The following is a 19,527-nucleotide window of genomic DNA, read 5'->3' as shown; positions in this document are numbered from 1 at the left end:
TACCATTATAAGTGGATGGGATTTGATTTAGTAGATTTGAGATGTACTAAATCAGAACACAGTGCACCCATTTTTGCTCAAACTCCAGTCTTCTGAGACCGTTGGAAAGTACAGAGAAAGAAGGAAGAATGGTGGATGGAATTCGATGGAGCAGTGGAAGGTGGGCAGAAGATGAGGGCTGTATTGCAGTGATGACAGGTTAATATGTATTTTTGTGAAGAGGATGAAATATTGGGAATGCACTACGACAATTCCAAGAGTTAGGAACCAATGGTTTGATTCCATGTGGTGTTACCTTTAGATCCTCATTGAATACTTGCTTAATAATAGAAGGAAATGTATTCAAAATGTTTTTCTTGCAAAATTATTTTCTGTAAGTAGCCTGTTATAACGACCTCACCATTTTACATACAACATCCTGTTATTCAAATCATTTCCTTCACTAGAACAATGCTTTTGTAACTATCAGTTTCAATATGAATTGCATTGTAATTAAGTTTACAAAGCAAATATCCTTTGGTATTTGGCATACAATCAAAATGTGATATGATTCATAGGGTTTTTTCCAAAACTAGGTTGCTGGAATCAGCTTCCCTGGATGAAATTACACTGATAACATGCTTGTGTATCCTTGTACAAAGCCTCCCAGTTACCAGTTGAATAGTCAAATAGGAATTTTGTCTCTTGGCTTTGTTCCAAACATGCTAACTTTTCCCATAAAATTATTGACATGAGAAATCTCATTTTGTACTTGCATTGACCTTTTTGCTAAAAATACCAATAGGAGGAATTTCACCTCCAGCGTTTGTGTAATGTGCAGAAAATTGAACATTTAATTTAGTGCTGAAGTGCACCCAAAGAGTAACAAGCACAGGTACTATAATATGAAGGATGGCATCCAGGTAAATCTAAGCAAACCCAATTATTTTCCCCCACTCTTCTAAAAGTGCTCATATGCTGGGGAATGGCTCCTTTAGCACCTCACCCAAGTGGCCATTTTTCATGTGCAGTACTAACTAGGATAAGGAATAATGACAGACTATTCAACTGTGTGTGTATCACAATTGAGCAAGAGCCTTTTCTCACCTCGTGTCCACACATTCAATTTCCAGCATGAGTCACTGGATGATGATTGATAGTGAGAACTCTTGACTAATTTTTCCCTACCTTGGAGAACCTTGAGTGTAGGGAATGTAACTGGGAGCCTCTTTTTGGACATTCTCAATAGGTCAAATCAAAAGCAATGCATTGAAACACAGCATGTACTAGTTACAAAGCTGTGAATTGGATACAAACTGCTTTAGATGTCATTCTATGCTATCTCTTGCTGCCAGATGATGATATTTGATACAGCTGGAGTACTGCCTCTTTTAGGTTTTTTAGAAGTAAAAACCTTGACTGAGTAGTGTTGAAGGTCTGGCTCTGATCTGCAGAACTTCCAAAGGAATGGCAAATCATCACATGCATTTGCTGTCTAGGTGACATTTTTGACATCAATGGTATAATCGGTATGCAATTTTTCCAAGTACTAAGAAATATATGAAGAGTTTATATTGCTGTTTTTGTAACGATTGATATAGAAACTTAATTAGTACATTTGGCATTTCTAGACTTGTCCATCATGAGTTGAGCAAATATGTTAATTTGGATGCTATTTGTTTGTTGCAGGTGTTGCAGGTGTTCTTGTAGGGCATCCTTTTGATACAGTAAAGGTAAGTTTTCTAATGCGGACTTGTTTAGTAATATAGATATCAGCAAGACCAGAGACCAATGGAAGCTGCCTAAGCCTACATTTTCAAAAGTGTTACTTTTTAAAAAGAAAAAAAATACTTTTTTGTCTTTTATACAGTTTTGCTAATCTACACAGAATACCTTTATTTTTGGATATGTATGTATTGTTTTCTAATCAAATATTTTAATATTTTCCAACTTTGCCATCTCAATTGTAATGAAAGTAATGTTAGCTTTCAGTCAAAAACTTTCAAACTATTCAAGGTAATGGTTATTTGATTGGCTCCACCATTGAGAACTACTTTTAACTGTTAAATATTTAACTACTGTTCTTGATGGATTTTGATCTCAGAATTGACCAGGAGAGATTGGAAGTCACTGAATGAGAGAACATGCCATTTCATTGAAATAAATCAAGTGGTTGTTTGGTGAATCTTTGCTTGATGGATTACGTTTTGAGGCAGGAATATGTGGGCCTTTTGGCAAAGGTTATTCAAGTCCCTAGTTTTAATCTAATTTAACAGAAATTCTTTTGTATATAGTGGGTTATTTTTATGAGTTAGAGTGAATGGTCATTTGGACTAAAAGGTTGTTTAGGGACTAATGTTGCATTTATATTGTGGAATCGATTTCACTGGAAGCAAATCCATAGTATGCAAGGCTCCTGATTTCTCTACATTTGAGGAGCAGATTTCAGAGCTCCAGTGGCAACAGTGTAACAACTGAGCATTCCAAAGATTGTGTATGTACGGTTGTTTAAAGTTGCAATTGCAACTTGAAGTTTCTGGCCATAGACCTTCCTGATGCCAGAGGAAAGTACACATGGCCTGCGTTGCAAAAACAGACTGCTCACCTCTTCAAGCAGGCAGAGAACATGAATATGGCGGCACGTGAATCTGATGCTACATGCATCACCTGTTTATGTTTGCTTTCAGCAGACCAAGGGAAAATCGCCTCCTGAGCTACATCTCTGTCCCCAGAGGCATTAGCACCAGCTTATTTATACAGCAACAGCACTGTAGTGTGAGTGCAGCATAAGGTAAAGGGCAGGATACATTGCAGATTATTTTTACTGGAAGTGTTGGCCATTAGTGGTCCCCGAAGTAAAATGGCTTGAACTGCTGAGCTCACTGGGCAAGCCTACTATATCTTGGATCACTAATTGGAACATTTTGCAGCAACAGCGCACTTGTGTCTTAGAAATTGGCTTGTCCAAGCTTCCCCTCTAATTGTACACTATATACATACAGTTCATATCTGCCAATCAGACCAGCATTTATGATGGGCCTGGAGAAGTAGGAAACCCTGGCCTTCCAGCTTAAGGAAGAAGTATGATGGCAGTCAGTGAGGGACTAAAAATGGGGTGTGCAGTGGGGGAGGTGGGGTGGGGGGGAACAAAGAAAGGATTTTCTGTTCGATATAAGTGTGGCTTCTTCCTATAAAATTATGGTGAGTTTGCGATGGTGCTCCAACATGTTGCACCACCGCATCAGCATATGATGCCATGGTAGCCTGAGACGTAGCCTCAATCTCCACTGTGCTGCGGAGTTTCTGGTCTGCTGTACTGTGAAGAGACATTGAGCAGAGTTTGGGTACTTGCTCGGAGAGGGATAATGAGGGAGAGTCATCTCTGGGCTCTGTCACTTGCTTCTCTGCAACTGGGATAGAGTAACATTTGGTTGAGGCCTGGGAAGAGATTACTCAGCCACAGGAGGTGTGAAGCCCAGGGAAACTGGCGGTGGGTGGGTGGGGGAAATCAAGAGATTCATAGCCTCCCACAAAAATTTATAGTATTTGATTTGGCATTGCCATTCTAGGAAATCTAATCAGTTGTGTTTACTCTGTGACTATGACTGGCGCAATATCAGTGCGGGTAAACATAGATTGACATTTTCTGATTGTGTTATGTTTAATGGCAGCCAGAAATTTTTAACCAGGATACTGATGCAATCATGTCAGATTAGGAGCCAGCTTTTCTTGCTATTTTCATGTAATGTGTGAAGTTTGTTGCGTTTAACCACTTCTACTTTCTGAGCTAGGGGCTGTCCTCATTAACACCAAAAGTGTTACTTTGTGATGAGAGATAAGCCTCATCACAGGAGAATTCCTAGTAAGTACAGAAAAGGTGAATTTATACATCCTTCAGTTTCTGTCCAGTCTACCTGTATACCAAGTGACTATCACTTTTCAGAAAAAACAAAACTGGAGTTTTAAACACAAATAGCATGTTTTTATTTCTTCTTGTAAATTTTGCAGAATGTAAATTTTAACATATGACTTTAAGTAGATGTAGACATAATGCTATTTATATTAAAATATGCTAAAACTGTAACTGCAATTGTGGAGTGATAAATAATGGAACAAAATGTCTGTTGTTAACCCTGCCCAAATAAGTCTCTTCCTTTTCTAGAAGTATATTTGTTTTGTAGGTTCGACTTCAAGTACAGAATCCTGATCAGCCACGTTACCGTGGGACGTTACATTGTTTCCAGTCTATTATCAAACAAGAGACGGTGAGTAGCAAGCACGTTTACTTGATTGATTGAAGCGGTTTCTTTTGGGGGTGGATGCAAGTTTCTGCATTTCAGTACTGACACCAGAGCTGTCACACCACCTCTTATTCCTTGTTGAGTAGACGGAATAAGACTTCAAAATAAACCGTTCTCTTGATATTTTTTCCCCTCCACTTAAAAAAAGTACATTCCAATAATTGTAGTAGGATCCTTTTTATTTTGTCTTCAGTTTTCTGTGTCTCTGTTCTTGAAGATCCTGTTTCCTGAAGATGCTAGTGTTCAGTTCCACAGGCACCAGACATTGAGACTCTTTATTACTGGGCTTGTGAATTTTCTCTCATTTGTCCATCCCTCTTTAACAGTTCTATTTACAAGGAAAGGGCATGGCAATAGGATTAGAGTGCACACCCCCAGGTGCAGTGAGTTGAATGGTAATAGGATTAGAGTGCACACCCCCAGGTGCAGTGAGCTGAATGGTGATAGGATTAGAGTGCACACCCCAGGTGCAGTGAGTTGAATGGTGATAGGATTAGAGTGCACACCCCCAGGTGCAGTGAGCTGAATGGTGATAGGATTAGAGTGCACGCCCCCAGGTGCAGTGAGGTGAATGGTGATAGGATTAGAGTGCACACCCCCAGGTGCAGTGAGGTGAATGGTGATAGGATTAGAGTGCACACCCCCAGGTGCAGTGAGCTGAATGGTGATAGGATTAGAGTGCACGCCCCCAGGTGCAGTGAGGTGAATGGTGATAGGATTAGAGTGCACACCCCCAGGTGCAGTGAGCTGAATGGTGATAGGATTAGAGTGCACGCCCCCAGGTGCAGTGAGCTGAATGGTGATAGGATTAGAGTGCACGCCCCCAGGTGCAGTGAGCTGAATGGTGATAGGATTAGAGTGCACGCCCCCAGGTGCAGTGAGCTGAATGGTGATAGGATTAGAGTGCACGCCCCCAGGTGCAGTGAGCTGAATGGTAATAGGATTAGAGTGCACGCCCCCAGGTGCAGTGAGCTGAATGGTGATAGGACTAGAGTGCACGCCCCAAGGTGCAGTGAGCTGAATGGTGATAGGATTAGAGTGCACGCCCCCAGGTGCAGTGAGCTGAATGGTGATAGGATTAGAGTGCACGCTCCCAGGTGCAGTGAGCTGAATGGTGATAGGACTAGAGTGCACGCCCCAAGGTGCAGTGAGCTGAATGGTGATAGGATTAGAGTGCACGCCCCAAGGTGCAGTGAGCTGAATGTTATTAGGATTAGAGTGCACGCCCCCAGGTGCAGTGAGGTGAATGGTGATAGGATTAGAGTGCACACCCCCAGGTGCAGTGAGCTGAATGGTGATAGGATTAGAGTGCACACCCCCAGGTGCAGTGAGTTGAATGGTAATAGGATTAGAGTGCACGCCCCCAGGTGCAGTGAGCTGAATGGTGATAGGACTAGAGTGCATGCCCCCAGGTGCAGTGAGGTGAATGGTAATAGGATTAGAGTGCACGCCCCCAGGTGCAGTGAGCTGAATGGTGATAGGACTAGAGTGCACGCCCCCAGGTGCAGTGAGCTGAATGGTGATAGGACTAGAGTGCACGCCCCCAGGTGCAGTGAGCTGAATGGTGATAGGATTAGAGTGCACGCCCCAAGGTGCAGTGAGCTGAATGGTGATAGGATTAGAGTGCACGCCCCCAGGTGCAGTGAGCTGAATGGTAATAGGATTAGAGTGCACGCCCCCAGGTGCAGTGAGCTGAATGGTGATAGGATTAGAGTGCACATCCCCAGGTGCAGTGAGCTGAATGGTAATAGGATTAGAGTGCACGCCCCCAGGTGCAGTGAGCTGAATGGTGATAGGATTAGAGTGCACATCCCCAGGTGCAGTGAGCTGAATGGTGATAGGATTAGAGTGCACGCCCCCAGGTGCAGTGAGCTGAATGGTGATAGGATTAGAGTGCACACCCCAGGTGCAGTGAGTTGAATGGTGATAGGATTAGAGTGCACGCCCCCAGGTGCAGTGAGGTGAATGGTGATAGGATTAGAGTGCACACCCCCAGGTGCAGTGAGGTGAATGGTGATAGGATTAGAGTGCACACCCCCAGGTGCAGTGAGGTGAATGGTGATAGGATTAGAGTGCACACCCCCAGGTGCAGTGAGCTGAATGGTGATAGGATTAGAGTGCACGCCCCCAGGTGCAGTGAGGTGAATGGTGATAGGATTAGAGTGCACACCCCCAGGTGCAGTGAGGTGAATGGTGATAGGATTAGAGTGCACACCCCCAGGTGCAGTGAGGTGAATGGTGATAGGATTAGAGTGCACACCCCCAGGTGCAGTGAGTTGAATGGTGATAGGATTAGAGTGCACACCCCCAGGTGCAGTGAGGTGAATGGTGATAGGATTAGAGTGCACACCCCCAGGTGCAGTGAGCTGAATGGTGATAGGATTAGAGTGCACGCCCCCAGGTGCAGTGAGCTGAATGGTGATAGGATTAGAGTGCACGCCCCCAGGTGCAGTGAGCTGAATGGTGATAGGATTAGAGTGCACACCCCCAGGTGCAGTGAGCTGAATGTTATTAGGATTAGAGTGCACATCCCCAGGTGCAGTGAGCTGAATGGTGATAGGACTAGAGTGCATGCCCCCAGGTGCAGTGAGGTGAATGGTAATAGGATTAGAGTGCACGCCCCCAGGTGCAGTGAGCTGAATGTTATTAGGATTAGAGTGCACATCCCCAGGTGCAGTGAGCTGAATGGTAATAGGATTAGAGTGCACGCCCCCAGGTGCAGTGAGGTGAATGGTAATAGGATTAGAGTGCACGCCCCCAGGTGCAGTGAGCTGAATGGTGATAGGATTAGAGTGCACGCCCCAAGGTGCAGTGAGGTGAATGGTGATAGGATTAGAGTGCACACCCCCAGGTGCAGTGAGCTGAATGGTGATAGGATTAGAGTGCACGCCCCCAGGTGCAGTGAGGTGAATGGTGATAGGATTAGAGTGCACACCCCCAGGTGCAGTGAGCTGAATGGTGATAGGATTAGAGTGCACGCCCCCAGGTGCAGTGAGCTGAATGGTGATAGGATTAGAGTGCACGCCCCCAGGTGCAGTGAGCTGAATGGTGATAGGATTAGAGTGCACATCCCCAGGTGCAGTGAGCTGAATGGTGATAGGATTAGAGTGCACGCCCCCAGGTGCAGTGAGCTGAATGGTAATCGGATTAGAGTGCACGCCCCCAGGTGCAGTGAGCTGAATGGTGATAGGATTAGAGTGCACGCCCCCAGGTGCAGTGAGGTGAATGGTGATAGGATTAGAGTGCACACCCCCAGGTGCAGTGAGCTGAATGGTAATCGGATTAGAGTGCACATCCCCAGGTGCAGTGAGCTGAATGGTGATAGGATTAGAGTGCACGCCCCCAGGTGCAGTGAGCTGAATGGTAATCGGATTAGAGTGCACACCCCCAGGTGCAGTGAGCTGAATGGTGATAGGATTAGAGTGCACGCCCCCAGGTGCAGTGAGCTGAATGGTGATAGGATTAGAGTGCACATCCCCAGGTGCAGTGAGCTGAATGGTGATAGGATTAGAGTGCACGCCCCCAGGTGCAGTGAGCTGAATGGTAATCGGATTAGAGTGCACACCCCCAGGTGCAGTGAGCTGAATGGTGATAGGATTAGAGTGCACGCCCCCAGGTGCAGTGAGGTGAATGGTGATAGGATTAGAGTGCACACCCCCAGGTGCAGTGAGCTGAATGGTGATAGGATTAGAGTGCACGCTCCCAGGTGCAGTGAGCTGAATGGTGATAGGACTAGAGTGCACGCCCCAAGGTGCAGTGAGCTGAATGGTGATAGGATTAGAGTGCACGCCCCAAGGTGCAGTGAGCTGAATGTTATTAGGATTAGAGTGCACGCCCCCAGGTGCAGTGAGGTGAATGGTGATAGGATTAGAGTGCACATCCCCAGGTGCAGTGAGCTGAATGGTGATAGGATTAGAGTGCACGCCCCCAGGTGCAGTGAGCTGAATGGTGATAGGACTAGAGTGCACGCCCCAAGGTGCAGTGAGCTGAATGGTGATAGGATTAGAGTGCACGCCCCAAGGTGCAGTGAGCTGAATGTTATTAGGATTAGAGTGCACATCCCCAGGTGCAGTGAGCTGAATGGTGATAGGACTAGAGTGCACGCCCCCAGGTGCAGTGAGGTGAATGGTAATAGGATTAGAGTGCACGCCTCCAGGTGCAGTGAGCTGAATGGTAATAGGATTAGAGTGCACGCCCCCAGGTGCAGTGAGCTGAATGGTGATAGGACTAGAGTGCACGCCCCCAGGTGCAGTGAGCTGAATGGTGATAGGATTAGAGTGCACGCCCCAAGGTGCAGTGAGCTGAATGGTGATAGGATTAGAGTGCACGCCCCCAGGTGCAGTGAGCTGAATGGTGATAGGATTAGAGTGCACGCCCCCAGGTGCAGTGAGCTGAATGGTGATAGGATTAGAGTGCACGCCCCCAGGTGCAGTGAGCTGAATGGTAATAGGATTAGAGTGCACATCCCCAGGTGCAGTGAGGTGAATGGTGATAGGATTAGAGTGCACGCCCCCAGTTGCAGTGAGCTGAATGGTGATAGGACTAGAGTGCACGCCCCAAGGTGCAGTGAGCTGAATGTTATTAGGATTAGAGTGCACGCCCCCAGGTGCAGTGAGGTGAATGGTGATAGGACTAGAGTGCACACCCCCAGGTGCAGTGAGCTGAATGGTGATAGGATTAGAGTGCACGCCCCCAGGTGCAGTGAGCTGAATGGTGATAGGATTAGAGTGCACGCCCCCAGGTGCAGTGAGCTGAATGGTGATAGGATTAGAGTGCACACCCCAAGGTGCAGTGAGCTGAATGGTGATAGGATTAGAGTGCACGCCCCCAGGTGCAGTGAGCTGAATGGTGATAGGATTAGAGTGCACGCCCCCAGGTGCAGTGAGGTGAATGGTGATAGGATTAGAGTGCACGCCCCCAGGTGCAGTGAGCTGAATGGTGATAGGATTAGAGTGCACGCCCCCAGGTGCAGTGAGGTGAATGGTGATAGGATTAGAGTGCACGCCCCCAGGTGCAGTGAGCTGAATGGTGATAGGATTAGAGTGCACACCCCCAGGTGCAGTGAGCTGAATGGTGATAGGATTAGAGTGCACGCCCCCAGGTGCAGTGAGGTGAATGGTGATAGGATTAGAGTGCACGCTCCCAGGTGCAGTGAGCTGAATGGTAATAGGATTAGAGTGCACGCCCCCAGGTGCAGTGAGGTGAATGGTGATAGGACTAGAGTGCACGCCCCCAGGTGCAGTGAGCTGAATGGTGATAGGATTAGAGTGCACATCCCCAGGTGCAGTGAGCTGAATGGTAATAGGATTAGAGTGCACACCCCCAGGTGCAGTGAGCTGAATGGTGATAGGACTAGAGTGCACACCCCCAGGTGCAGTGAGCTGAATGGTGATAGGATTAGAGTGCACGCCCCCAGGTGCAGTGAGCTGAATGGTGATAGGATTAGAGTGCACGCCCCCAGGTGCAGTGAGCTGAATGGTGATAGGACTAGAGTGCACATCCCCAGGTGCAGTGAGCTGAATGGTAATAGGATTAGAGTGCACACCCCCAGGTGCAGTGAGGTGAATGGTGATAGGATTAGAGTGCACGCCCCCAGGTGCAGTGAGCTGAATGGTAATAGGATTAGAGTGCACACCCCCAGGTGCAGTGAGCTGAATGGTGATAGGACTAGAGTGCACATCCCCAGGTGCAGTGAGCTGAATGGTAATAGGATTAGAGTGCACACCCCCAGGTGCAGTGAGCTGAATGGTGATAGGACTAGAGTGCACATCCCCAGGTGCAGTGAGCTGAATGGTAATAGGATTAGAGTGCACACCCCCAGGTGCAGTGAGGTGAATGGTGATAGGATTAGAGTGCACGCCCCCAGGTGCAGTGAGCTGAATGGTAATAGGATTAGAGTGCACGCCCCAGGTGCAGTGAGCTGAATGGTGATAGGATTAGAGTGCACACCCCCAGGTGCAGTGAGGTGAATGGTAATAGGATTAGAGTGCACGCCCCAGGTGCAGTGAGCTGAATGGTGATAGGATTAGAGTGCACGCCCCCAGGTGCAGTGAGCTGAATGGTAATAGGATTAGAGTGCACGCCCCAGGTGCAGTGAACTGAATGTTATTAGGATTAGAGTGCACGCCCCCAGGTGCAGTGAGGTGAATGGTAATAGGATTAGAGTGCACACCCCCAGGTGCAGTGAGCTGAATGGTGATAGGACTAGAGTGCACGCCCCCAGGTGCAGTGAGGTGAATGGTAATAGGATTAGAGTGCACGCCCCCAGGTGCAGTGAGCTGAATGGTGATAGGATTAGAGTGCATGCCCCCAGGTGCAGTGAGGTGAATGGTAATAGGATTAGAGTGCACGCCCCCAGGTGCAGTGAGGTGAATGGTAATAGGATTAGAGTGCACACCCCCAGGTGCAGTGAGCTGAATGGTGATAGGACTAGAGTGCACGCCCCCAGGTGCAGTGAGGTGAATGGTAATAGGATTAGAGTGCACGCCCCCAGGTGCAGTGAGCTGAATGGTGATAGGATTAGAGTGCATGCCCCCAGGTGCAGTGAGGTGAATGGTAATAGGATTAGAGTGCACACCCCAGGTGCAGTGAGGTGAATGGTGATAGGATTAGAGTGCACGCCCCCAGGTGCAGTGAGCTGAATGGTGATAGGATTAGAGTGCATGCCCCCAGGTGCAGTGAGGTGAATGGTAATAGGATTAGAGTGCACGCCCCCAGGTGCAGTGAGGTGAATGGTGATAGGATTAGAGTGCACACCCCCAGGTGCAGTGAGGTGAATGGTGATAGGATTAGAGTGCACACCCCCAGGTGCAGTGAGCTGAATGGTGATAGGATTAGAGTGCACACCCCCAGGTGCAGTGAGCTGAATGGTGATAGGACTAGAGTGCACGCCCCCAGGTGCAGTGAGCTGAATGGTGATAGGATTAGAGTGCACGCCCCCAGGTGCAGTGAGGTGAATGGTGATAGGATTAGAGTGCACACCCCCAGGTGCAGTGAGCTGAATGTTATTAGGATTAGAGTGCACATCCCCAGGTGCAGTGAGCTGAATGGTGATAGGACTAGAGTGCATGCCCCCAGGTGCAGTGAGGTGAATGGTGATAGGATTAGAGTGCACGCCCCCAGGTGCAGTGAGGTGAATGGTGATAGGATTAGAGTGCACACCCCCAGGTGCAGTGAGCTGAATGTTATTAGGATTAGAGTGCACATCCCCAGGTGCAGTGAGCTGAATGGTGATAGGACTAGAGTGCATGCCCCCAGGTGCAGTGAGGTGAATGGTGATAGGATTAGAGTGCACGCCCCCAGGTGCAGTGAGCTGAATGGTGATAGGACTAGAGTGCATGCCCCCAGGTGCAGTGAGCTGAATGGTGATAGGATTAGAGTGCACGCCCCCAGGTGCAGTGAGCTGAATGGTGATAGGACTAGAGTGCACGCCCCCAGGTGCAGTGAGGTGAATGGTGATAGGACTAGAGTGCACGCCCCAAGGTGCAGTGAGCTGAATGGTGATAGGATTAGAGTGCACATCCCCAGGTGCAGTGAGCTGAATGGTGATAGGACTAGAGTGCACGCCCCAAGGTGCAGTGAGCTGAATGGTGATAGGATTAGAGTGCACATCCCCAGGTGCAGTGAGCTGAATGGTGATAGGATTAGAGTGCACGCCCCCAGGTGCAGTGAGCTGAATGGTGATAGGATTAGAGTGCACGCCCCCAGGTGCAGTGAGGTGAATGGTGATAGGATTAGAGTGCACGCCCCCAGGTGCAGTGAGGTGAATGGTGATAGGATTAGAGTGCACGCCCCCAGGTGCAGTGAGCTGAATGGTAATAGGATTAGAGTGCATGCCCCCAGGTGCAGTGAGCTGAATGGTAATAGGATTAGAGTGCACACCCCCAGGTGCAGTGAGCTGAATGGTGATAGGATTAGAGTGCATGCCCCCAGGTGCAGTGAGCTGAATGGTGATAGGACTAGAGTGCACGCCCCCAGGTGCAGTGAGCTGAATGGTAATAGGATTAGAGTGCACACCCCCAGGTACAGTGAGCTGAATGGTAATAGGATTAGAGTGCACACCCCCAGGTGCAGTGAGCTGAATGGTGATAGGATTAGAGTGCATGCCCCCAGGTGCAGTGAGCTGAATGGTGATAGGACTAGAGTGCACGCCCCAGGTGCAGTGAGCTGAATGGTGATAGGATTAGAGTGCACGCCCCCAGGTGCAGTGAGCTGAATGGTAATAGGATTAGAGTGCACACCCCCAGGTGCAGTGAGGTGAATGGTAATAGGATTAGAGTGCACACCCCCAGGTGCAGTGAGGTGAATGGTAATAGGATTAGAGTGCACACCCCCAGGTGCAGTGAGGTGAATGGTGATAGGATTAGAGTGCACACCCCCAGGTGCAGTGAGGTGAATGGTAATAGGATTAGAGTGCACGCCCCCAGGTGCAGTGAGGTGAATGGTAATAGGATTAGAGTGCACACCCCCAGGTGCAGTGAGGTGAATGGTAATAGGATTAGAGTGCACGCCCCCAGGTGCAGTGAGGTGAATGGTAATAGGATTAGAGTGCACACCCCCAGGTGCAGTGAGGTGAATGGTGATAGGATTAGAGTGCATGCCCCCAGGTGCAGTGAGGTGAATGGTAATAGGATTAGAGTGCACACCCCCAGGTGCAGTGAGGTGAATGGTAATAGGATTAGAGTGCACGCCCCCAGGTGCAGTGAGGTGAATGGTGATAGGATTAGAGTGCACACCCCCAGGTGCAGTGAGGTGAATGGTGATAGGATTAGAGTGCACACCCCCAGGTGCAGTGAGGTGAATGGTGATAGGATTAGAGTGCACATCCCCAGGTGCAGTGAGCTGAATGGTGATAGGATTAGAGTGCACACCCCCAGGTGCAGTGAGCTGAATGGTGATAGGACTAGAGTGCACATCCCCAGGTGCAGTGAGCTGAATGGTGATAGGATTAGAGTGCACACCCCCAGGTGCAGTGAGCTGAATGGTGATAGGATTAGAGTGCACACCCCCAGGTGCAGTGAGGTGAATGGTGATAGGATTAGAGTGCACGCCCCCAGGTGCAGTGAGCTGAATGGTAATAGGATTAGAGTGCATGCCCCCAGGTGCAGTGAGCTGAATGGTAATAGGATTAGAGTGCACGCCCCCAGGTGCAGTGAGGTGAATGGTGATAGGATTAGAGTGCACACCCCCAGGTGCAGTGAGCTGAATGGTGATAGGATTAGAGTGCACACCCCCAGGTGCAGTGAGGTGAATGGTGATAGGATTAGAGTGCACGCCCCCAGGTGCAGTGAGCTGAATGGTGATAGGATTAGAGTGCACGCCCCAGGTACAGTGAACTGAATGGTCGTCAAAACAGCCTTTCAGATTTTTTCTTCCCCTGTTCTCCTCTCCTGAAGACCGTTCCATCGGTGACAGTCGATCTTTCGGTACCTCGCTCAACTGGCCATTTTTCATGTATGAGTGTAGAAGGTGAGTGTTGGCAGGCTATTTGATTGAGGGGGAGCATCATAGCCAAGAACATTATGTCACCATCCAAAGTTCACAAACTTGCACTTTCCATTTTTCATTGGATAGTGATCATGAGCATTGAGTCAATTGTAGCGACCCTACCACTGCCCTGGCTAAAATAAGCTAACTCCACACAGACCAGGGATCAGACTTTGAATCTTCCTGCTCTGTGTGACTGGCCGGTTCATTCATCACCTGAGGCATTGGGGAAATTCTCATGAGATCTTTGTGATCCTTTGGCTCAGGTGGACATCACTGAATAAAAGTTACATGCTTGCTTTGACAAAGCATTAACAAATCCATTTCAATTTGTCACGGCATTTGTTGTGCTGCCTACCTGCATGTTTTCATTTTGAATCACAAGTTCACATTCTTTAACACATATCTTGTTTAGCCTCAAATTGCTTTCCCACCACTTTTCATTACACAATTGTTTTACTTTCAAGGGTGAAACATTGAAAAACTAAATGTGCAGTTTCAGTTTCAAAGGCACAATAAGTTTGCAGACAGCTTGGGACAGATAACATTTACAATGCATTTTGATCATATACAAAGCTCTACTTTTATAAATTTACCTTACTGAATAGCACAATGTTGGTTGTCACTGGCATCTCGTAACATTAACACTAAGCCTTGGGTTTATTCGCCTGCATATTCTGAACATCAGAACTTGTCCATCCATTGTGTTCTGCCCTAGATGAGCCACTTACTAGGGAAGAGTAGCTGAGGTGGTTTCCTGTTGCCTTCCTTATGGTTATCTTCCTGCTCCTAGGTGGGTTGCAACTAAGGCTAAAGAGTCCCACTACCCTTTACAATCGGGTGGGGGTGTGGGAGGCTGCTTAATGGCTGCCAGAAGTTTTTAACCAGGATACTAATGCAATCATGTCAGATCCCTGCTCCCGTTCCTATCAGAACCTGTATGGTGTATTTATTGTCACGTGTTATTGCATGATCGAGCACTGCGCAGTAATTGCGGAATGACTATTTCACTTGTGGAAAGGAGCTCCCATAAACAATGTTTTTATCCATATGATTGATCCCTCTGCTTGTCATGGCTGTGAGTGCAATACTTGAGATGAGAAGATTGGTGGCTGTTGTTACTTCAATAATTCAAGTTCCTATTGAACATCACAAAGAGGAGTAACACTTGTATGTTAGGAGGAGCACTGCTGCTCCTCTTGACCCCACAAAAATAAAATGTAAAAAATAATTTTACCTGTATTTGGAACGTCTGCAGCAGTCCCTTTAGGACTGCTGGTTAGGCTTCTCTATGCTAGGGATCACTGCACGGCACGCACCCTACCCATTGGTCCAAGAAAATCGTGTCAGGTTGCTATAATGGGCGTAGAACTCCAATTTAAATATTGAAATAAGGCTTGAGTGCTGGCCACCCATTTCGAGACCCGCTTGAAAATTAAGTTGGGTGGCCAATAGGCGGGATTGTTTTTATAAGTAAGAATTTAATTTGCCTACCGCCCAGTTTTCCAGTTTTCCCTTACTCCGCCCGCCCCGCCCCCCCAGTGTTTCAACGCTCAGATGTGTTTTTTTTCCCCGTGCCAAAGACCCTTAAAGTTGCTGTTGACGTTTAGTTGACTGATCAGCAATAATGCCGAAAGAGACTTCAAAATGGCAAGAACATTTCTTATTCTGAGCAAAATTGTAATTCCTATGGGCAGAAATACTGCGGGGCAAAATGGTCATTGAATTTTGTGCTTGGGGTTGAAAGGAAAGGAGGAAAAATATAGAGTATAAGTAGAATTCCATCCCGAGACTACATGCCAACTGTGATTGTGTGGGCAGACAGCAAACCTCTTTCTAGACCTTTATAGTTACCATTCTGAAACAGTTACTAGTGACTGTGCAAGAGTTTCCCAGTTGTGGCACTATTCTTTATGTATATAATATAGTATCGGTAGTTGACTGGAAAGTTCAGATGAGGATGAGTAAAATTCTTTCACATAAAGCACCATAGTTTAGATGAATTTGGATGTTTGAACCCAACCCCTTTTTAAAAAGGAATCTGACCCTCCACTTATGAACAACTAGCACCAAATTTCGATGGGCAATTTCTAATCCGTTGTTGGGGAGGAGATGGAGGCAGAATTTCTGTATATCAATATGCTGATTGTGTGTCACATTGCTGAAATGTTAACCTTTTATTTTCACCTCTTGTTTTGTTGCAGGTCTATGGACTATACAAAGGTATTGGTTCACCAATGATGGGTTTGACCTTCATCAATGCTATTGTTTTTGGTGTCCAGGGAAATGCAATGCGTTACTTAGGGAGGGATACACCACTGAATCAGTTCCTAGCAGGGGCTGCAGCTGGGGGCATCCAGTGCATCATCTGTTGCCCCATGGAACTAGCAAAAACAAGGATGCAGCTTCAAGGCATGGGTGAATACCAAGTTAAAACTAAAGTCTACAAGAATTCACTGGACTGCTTAGTTAGAATTTATAGAAAACAAGGAATTCGTGGAATCAACAAGGGCATGGTGACCACCATTTTTAGAGAAATACCTGGCTTTGGCTTCTACTTCCTTACATATGATTGTCTGACCAGAGCCTTAAACTGTGATCCTGATGATCGTCTTATAATTCCTAAACTGCTGTTTTCTGGGGGTATGTCTGGGATCGCATCTTGGATCTCCACCTATCCCATTGATGTGATTAAATCCAGACTACAAGCTGATGGAGTTGGAGGGGTAAACCAGTACAATGGCATCCTGGACTGTGTCCGTCAGAGCTACAAGAAGGAAGGGTGGCATGTGTTCGCAAGAGGGCTCACCTCTACCCTTCTGAGAGCTTTCCCCGTCAATGCTGCTACTTTTGCTACTGTCACACTCTTCCTCATGTACTCAAAGTCTGATGAGAGTTGCAAGGAGCTGGAGGCTGCCCCAGCAATCCAGCAGCCTTCAAGCCTCTAAAGCCAACGTCTTCCTCTTGTTACTAGTGCAGAGTAACTGCTGTGATAAGTGAATTTTACTCAATCTATTTTTATAACTGTAGTAAAATTATGAAAAATGTATCAGGGTGTAAATAAGTTCTACATAAGAATTAATTCTTTATAAAATATAGCCATCAGTTTTACTTTTAACAGAATTCCATCAGTTTTGTTGTTTTGTGAGACTACAGCTTCATGCCTTATATCAAATGAATGTATATATTGTATTTTAGTTAATAAAAAACACAAGTAGGAAAAATGTGATTTTTGCCCATTGTTGTAGGCATGTACTGTACAGAAAGCTAATTAACAAGGGCTGGCTCTGAGAGTAAGTAAGTCGGTAGCACGGAGGGTCCAAGCTTGGGAAAAATGAAGATTTCGAAAGAAATTGTGGTGAATTTTCACATTTAAAACAGGCAGTAGCAGATCGGGCACTCGTTTTGTACCCACCCAGTTTTGGATTTCTGTTGAATTCAATGGAAACGAAAATCAGGTGGGATGTAAGTAAAATGGCTGGCTGATCTGTTTCCGCCCAGCAGTAAAAATAAAGATTCACCTCATTAAATATTAGAAAGAAGCATGCAGCTAAAACAAGTTATACTATATCTTTTGTCTGTTCCTAACACAGTGGGGGAATTTTATTGGTGATTAGTGGTTAATATTGTAAGAAATACACTAAAGTTTAGTTAAGTTTTCTCCAAAATCAGTATTTACAGTGACTGAGGTGACTTAGTGTTTCATCCATTCTAATTGACCGTAATGTTAAATTCAGTACCTAAATGGCTGTAATCCTTGAGTACTTGCACAGTTCTGTTGCTCACTCATCCATTATTACTGTTGTGTGATGTCAGCATCTTGCAGACTTTTACCTTTTTTTATGCATAGATCTGATGTAATCTGAATAACCCACACTTTTGTAGCCAGTCCTATTCTTGCAAATCTATCGGTGGCATTTTATAATTTTTCTCATACTCTTTTCCCACCCCACTGGTTTTATTGTTCTAATGTCATGCTTCATAGCCCTTGTTCCCTAATATCACTAAGTGAGTTAGTATATAAAATTAGATTTTACTTGGAGCCAGCCATGTTACAATTAAGAGTTTTCAGGAATTAATCCACCTGTCATTTTAGTATGCTGTGATACCTTGTTCATATTAATTATGATTTATGTGCAGTACATCTATGGAGTTTTTTTGTTTTCTTTTGCTTGATGTGTTGGTGAGGAATTGTTACTGTGAATAAACTGATCCGGCAAGTCACCAGTCTTGCAGGTATTGCTGAGTTAGTCAATTCACAGGTGGATAGAAAGTTACTATAATCTGGGTCCATGTAGATTATTTTGTTTTCCTAACATTCAAGTAGACTCTTCAGTGTTAGACTAATTTGAGCATAGTGGGTGCTATAATACTTCTGAATGTAAGCAGCCTCTCTCCTCTCCAGAGGTTGCCATATTGAAAAGCACCATTTTCATATTGAGGGCTAAGTGTTAAGATCCTGGGGATATTTCAGCCACATGTACAACTCTATTTAACAGTGATTTGTTGAGCTAGTATGGATTGGTAGCCCTGTGGCTTAAAACAAGCTAGGTGTTCAGATTTGTCCTCCAGTACTGCATAGAAACAGAAGTCACTCTTACTGCTTCAGTTTTGTACAGCAGGCCTTCATGTCAGTAGGCTTCTGACATCTGTATGAAATTAAGAAAAAAAAATCCACACCAGTTATTTGAAATAAAGCTATAGTGTACAGCAGTTTTATGCTTTACTGTTCAAGGTGGAATTTTAAAGCACTACTGGTTTCATCTACCAAAGGTTCGAGGTTTTTTTTTAAAGGTCATCACTCCTTTTTAATGGTTACTTTTATGCATGAACTCCCACCTGCCCATTTTTATGCAATTTCTGGAAAGCATATGAGCAACTGTCTTGACTTACCTTTGGGCAGTTTATGCAGCATTAAATGATTGGCAGTGGGTAGGATTACAGGCTCCAACCTTCACTGTAACTTGGGACAGGTGCAATACATATTGGTCTGAGATACTGATCAACAAAGATTCTCAACATTTTGCGCCATTCCCAGTACTTTTTTTTAATGGGCACAGAACACTTTATTTCCCAACGTGAGGAAAGAGAAAATGTTTGTTCCTAGCACTATGATCAACTTTCTAACTGTCAAGCGAATTGCAATTTCAAAGTGAGTGTTTGAATCTGGAAACCTTGATGAATGTCTGTATATTATCTGAACAATTTCCATTTCCAAATTGAAAATGCATGCTTGATTAACAATACAGTACAGCTTTGACTTTTTGGTCGATTGGTTTGTACTGTGTATTGCTTGTTTCAACCTGAAAATGTTTTGCATCATGTACCTTACCATGTAAAGTACCGTATGAAGACTGGAAGGGGGAAAAGGGAAAATAAAATCCATATTCAGATCAAATTCCTGCTATTTTTCTTTCTACTTTGTGTGAATTTTGTGCTTTTCAAACATACAGGGGTAGTGTTTCCACTTTGGGTGCAATAGGGAAATTGCGCTGTTTAGGTTACAGTTCAAATTTTTGCTAAAATGCATTTGCATAATCACAAGCGTAAAATCTTCCATGAACCAGCGCAATCGGGTAGAGTAATAGAATTTAATTGTTTCTTTTTCTTTACAATATTCCTTTATGTATTTAAGAGTGGTAACTTGGTGCAGTTTTATTAATACAGCTGAAAATGGGTTTATCACAAAAAATACAGCTTCAGTAAGAATGTCCAGTCCTCCAGCTGTGAGTAACCTGATTTTAAATCTCTGAAAATGACT

At 45.7% G+C, this 19,527-nt stretch overlaps 1 protein-coding gene across 2 annotated transcripts in view; it reads left to right on the top strand.

Moving 5' to 3' along the window:
* Positions 1-19,164, top strand: part of LOC137326569 (mitochondrial basic amino acids transporter) — a 34,491-nt gene extending 15,327 nt beyond the window's left edge. For both annotated transcript variants that reach the window (XM_067991797.1, XM_067991796.1), the window contains 3 exons: positions 1,669-1,712; positions 4,161-4,244; positions 15,971-19,164. In XM_067991797.1, the coding sequence (XP_067847898.1) occupies positions 1,669-1,712; positions 4,161-4,244; positions 15,971-16,714 (872 nt within the window). In that variant the 3' untranslated portion in view covers positions 16,715-19,164. The remainder of the gene's footprint in view (positions 1-1,668; positions 1,713-4,160; positions 4,245-15,970) is intronic.
* The last annotated feature ends 363 nt before the right edge of the window (positions 19,165-19,527 follow it).

Source organism: Heptranchias perlo, chromosome 10 (assembly GCF_035084215.1).
Source record: "Heptranchias perlo isolate sHepPer1 chromosome 10, sHepPer1.hap1, whole genome shotgun sequence".
NCBI lineage: Eukaryota > Metazoa > Chordata > Chondrichthyes > Hexanchiformes > Hexanchidae > Heptranchias > Heptranchias perlo.
The sequence above is the reverse complement of the archived record's forward strand: the minus strand, read 5'-3'. Positions and strand labels throughout refer to the sequence as shown.